General features: G+C 28.9%; 1 protein-coding gene across 1 annotated transcript; it reads right to left on the bottom strand.

The window, feature by feature from the left end:
- Positions 1–711: 711 nt before the first annotated feature.
- Positions 712–2,374, bottom strand: LOC115696772 (glutathione S-transferase 3-like). The gene is made up of 2 exons (XM_030623657.2): positions 1,950–2,374; positions 712–1,120 (listed from the first exon to the last, which is right to left on the bottom strand). The coding sequence occupies exons 1-2, from the start codon at positions 2,277–2,279 to the stop codon at positions 767–769; spliced, it is 684 nt and encodes a 227-aa protein (XP_030479517.2). The 5' UTR covers positions 2,280–2,374; the 3' UTR covers positions 712–766.
- Between the last annotated feature and the right edge of the window lie 2,565 nt (positions 2,375–4,939).

The following is a 4,939-nucleotide window of genomic DNA, read 5'->3' on the forward strand; positions in this document are numbered from 1 at the left end:
ATACTATTGCATACATTTTTGAAAGTTTGAGAGTCTTTTTAACAGCTCAAAACTTATTCAAATCACTCAATTAATACCATAAATGCTCAATTTATTATTAGTAACATTTAAGGACTTTATGATGGTCATTTATGTTAATATGAGAGTGAAAATTCTATAAATAGAGACTATATTGTTCACTTGTGATAGATATAGTTGAAATCATTTATTGTGGTTAGAACCTTGTGAGAATATACTCATTTTTAGACACTAGACTGAGCATATGAAACTTAATAAATTCTTAAGAGTATTTTTAGAATTTTCTTAAGTGCCTATACGAGGGAGGAAATGAGTTTTAAGACAAAAATTATTATTGAGTCTTGGTCAAATTTATTTTGAGTTATTATTTTTCTTCTCAAATTTCGATGTAATATTTTTATTTATATTTGAAATATTTTGATTGTAATATATTCTTTCTTTGACAATATTTTCTAACACACTGTATTATCTAGTTCATTAAGATCGATCCACTTATGTAATTATGATGGAATCATATTAAATCCAAGTTCATAATATTTTTGTATTTGATTTGTGAAATACAAGATAGTAAGTATTAATTAATTGCCTTATATTATTTTGTGTCCTTTACATAAATATATAATTAGCTAGGGATTTTACAAGGACACAAGGCATACATTACATATTAGGATTAAATATAATATTGTTGGGAGAATAATAAATGCTGAGAATATATAAATATATAAATATATATATATATATATATAAATTATTCAATTCCTAGCATCTTTTTCCTCAACATGGCAACAAACTCATAGATCTTTATTGGGTCAGGACTAACTTTTGAAACAGTGTCTCTTTGGTAACATCTGTTGATCCAAGCTGAGAGTTTAGGGCAGTGATCCTCCACCTTAAATCCTCCGAATTGCTCAAAAGTGTAGAACCAGCTTGTTAGGGCTACGGCCAAGATGTCAACGTACCCGAACGACTCTCCCCCGAAGAAGGCTTTATCAGCTAGGGCTAATTCTTCAAGTTGTTTTAGAATTTCTATGAAGTCCTTCTTAGCCACTTCTACGACTTCATCAGTTTGGCCGGTCCATATTTTCCTCCCCGCTTCAAATACCTTCTCATCACGATATTATAATATAATATTAAAATTTGTGACTAAAAATAAAAAATAAAAAATTATATCGTAACTCTAATGTGGCTAAAATTATTGTTATTAGTTGTAAATGTTACAATTTGTTAACTTTATATAAATATATATTGGCTATTTAGAATTTTTTCCCCTGAACTATGACATATGCATTATTGTGCCCCTTGAATTTTTCAGCTTGTTAAAAATAGTTTTCAAACTATTCACAGTGCAGTAAATTGATCATTTTATCATGTTTTTCACACGTGACAAACAAAATGATGACATAGTTGCTTAGCAAAATATTATATCAACACCACATGTACATAATTAATTAAAAAATAATAATTTATCTTTTTAATTTAACTTTACGCAATTTTTTAATTATTAATTGATTTTTAATTTAAGTATTTTTATAGAAATAGGTATATATATATTTTAATTTTAAATTATAGACGTAAAAATAGAATTACTGTTAAATAAAATAAAAAATCTTACACAGATGAGATTAACTGAATTAATTTAGTCCTCCAACAAGGTCGAACAGTGAACTAATAAAATTATTTAGTCTAATTTAATCTAATCCAATTTAATCTTACATGCAAACAGACCCTTAGTGGATATATTAGAATAGTTCTTATATGTTGAAAAAAAACCCATTCAATTGGAATACTTTAATAAATTGTCACCAATTAGCAAATGAATAATGAAATGAAAGTGGATTAACTTTTCCAATTCTATGGTCTCCAACCAAACATACCAAACATAACACATACATATTATATATAGTTAAATTAACAAATAAATAATAATTAACCTTTTTGTCAATGAAGTCAGCCCAAAACCTAGCTTGAGCTACATCATATGGTGAAGATGGGAGCAATGGAGAAGTAGAATTCCAAGTGTGATCAATATAGTCAACAATAATGGTTGACTCAGACAAAGGTTTGCCATTGTGCAATAGGACAGGGACTTTTTGGTAAATTGGGTTTGAATTAAGCAACAATTCACTCTTTCCTCCAAACAAATTCTCTTCTCTTGCTTCATATTCAATACCTTTCTCATTCAAAGCTATTTTCACTCTTACACAAAATGGGCTTGCCCAACAATCCAAAATTACCACTTCATCACTACTTGTTTTGCTCATGGTGATGATTTTCTCTTTAATAATTAGTTTGATGATATGGGTGTTTATGAAACAAAGCCAATTAATTAGTTGTTTTTATAGTGAAACAATTCATATTGAAGATGATAATTTCAAGGTGAGATCTCTTGTTATTTTCACAACTTGTAACATGTAGTATGTATTGAATAATAACAACAATTTGTTCTCATAGAAACTATACTTTAAAAGAAAAAAAAATGTTGATATAGTTATAATCGGCAGCCCACCACATTATTAGATTGTTTATGCTATATTATATAAAATAAAAAATTGTTAGGTACAATAAATTTCTTTTTAGTGACAACAAATTTGTAAGTAATTATAAATTATTATTCTTATATAATTATTAAAAAATCTGTAATTAAAAGTATTAGTCACAAAAATTCTAATTTGTTATAATTAATATATTTACCGTCACAATATTTATTGTGACTAAAACTAAATTAGTGATAATTTTTTATTTAAATACTATATTTTAGTCACAAGTAACCTTTTATTGTGACTAAAGTTACATTTAGTCACAAAAAAATTATGTTGTGACTAAAAAATTGTCAATAAAAGTATATATGTAATATTTTTTTTGTAATGAAGGGAACTAATTACAAAGCACTAATGAACACTTAATTAATCTTAAACCCCCTTTCCCGGACCGGCATGTTCATTGGTCTTGGAAGAACGATGAGTTTTGATTGCAAAGAGATTAAACGATAGAACATTGACAGAGCTACTTACAAAAGTAGAAAAATATTGTAGCCCTCCCAATAAAAAAATTATGAATTTTTGTATTTATTAAATAGGTAAAACAATTATATCTAATTAATTGTAATTTGCCCACTCCCCCTATTTCTCCATCTGCCACTGGTTTGAGAAGCCAAAGGTTTAGTAAGATCATCAATGAGTTGTTCAATGAGAGTGTCTAATGAATAGCCAGGGTGTTGCTAGTAACTTTGACAAAGTGATAGTTCAATTCAACATTATGCTTAGTCTGAGAATGCAGAACATGATTAGAGCTCAAGTGAGTAGTGCCAATGTTATCAATATCATAAATTAGTACAAGAGAAGCAAACATAGCATAGCACAAATCAACAAAGAGAGAATGAAGCCATAACAATTCAGTAGTACAACTTTGATACTCTCATTCTTACTTGAGGACCAATAAACTAGATTTGGACCATGAAATACACAAAATGCATTGGTGAAAGCAAAACACGAATATGAGTTGATAATAGACACTACTATAATATGGACTTTTGGCATCCGTCAAAGTCCAAAATAAACGTTAACACCGGTCTCTAAATTTGTCCATCGATTGGTAATTGACAGTACTTTGCGTCAATTTATAACTGATGCAAGCTTATTTTCGTCGGTTATAAACTGACGTAACATTAAAAGAAAAAGGCCTAGAATAAATAAAGTCCATAGCCCAAATTAACCCTATTAACATATAAACAACACGATAATAAGACGCGAAATCCGCACAAGAGTAGTTCGAGTCGGGGGCTGGGGTTTGGGTAGGGCCAACAAAACAGGTCAAACACGATAATAAGACTCGAAACCCGCACAAGAGTTTGCGAGTTTGGGTTGACTCATCTAACCCGTTTAATAAACAGGTCGTGTTCGGGTTGACATGACTAACACGAAATTGACCCGTTAATGACTTATTTAAAGTTATTGGAAAATTACTCTATATACTATTCTTTAACTTTTTTTTTTTTTTCAAATTTACAGTTTGGATCGCTCCAGTAGTTTTAATGTAAGTTGCTATATGCATTTTGGTTGCGATTTAGATTGCTGATCAATTAATTGTTATATGAGTGATATGTGGATTTTCGTAAAAATATAAAAAAAACTGTTTTGAAGTGTAAAAATAAAAAAATATCAACGTTATTTTAGTATTTTAATAAGTCATAAATGAGTTATAAACGTGTTAAATATGTCATAAACGTGTTATTCATTGACATGTTTAAACAAAATATGTTTATAAATAGGTTACACGGGTCGTGTTGTGTCAATCCGTTTATAAATGGATCGTGTTCAAATCGAGCATATACTTATTATACATGGATCTCGATACGAGACAAATATGACCTGCGAATATGAATTGCCAGTTGGGACATAAGGTTTGCGTTGGGGCTAGGAGCCAAGGTCTGAGTCCAAAGTCTGGTTACAAGTGCCAGGGTCCATGTCCAGGTCAGTAAGATCGGGTCCAAAGTCCAAAGTCCAATTTAGCTTGTGATGCTTTAGCAAAATGGGCTAGAGAAAATAGCCAATGTAATGGCTACATTTTTACGGAGGGATCCCCTATTGTGATTCTCGACTATTTATTGTAATGAACTTCTCTTAGTTCTTTCAAACAAAAAAAAAAAAGTTTAATATAGCTGGGTGCTAATAGTTTGTAAATCTTATTTGTGCAATATAATGTCCTGAGTTATCAAAAAAAAAAAAAAATCTTGAGAAAAGTCTATTTTTTTTAAAAATAAAAATATGTTTAAATAAATTTTTGAAAATAATTAATTTTTGTTTTTAAAATTCAAATTCTCATTTTTAAAAAAATGATAACTGAAAACAGTTTTAACAAATATCATCATCTTTATTTTAAAAAAAAAAATATCATCATCTTTATTTAAAAAGAAAATATCATC

This window comes from Cannabis sativa, chromosome 7 (genome assembly GCF_029168945.1).
Source record: "Cannabis sativa cultivar Pink pepper isolate KNU-18-1 chromosome 7, ASM2916894v1, whole genome shotgun sequence".
NCBI classification, from domain to species: Eukaryota; Viridiplantae; Streptophyta; class Magnoliopsida; order Rosales; family Cannabaceae; genus Cannabis; species Cannabis sativa.

Coding starts and splice junctions, on each gene's coding strand:
- LOC115696772 (XM_030623657.2), bottom strand. CDS start 2,279: ATGAGCAAAACAAGTAGTGATGAAGTGGTAATTTTGGATTGTTGGGCA. Junction 1,121..1,949: donor CTGACTTCATTGACAAAAAG/GTTAATTATTAT, acceptor CGTGATGAGAAG/GTATTTGAAGCGGGGAGGAA.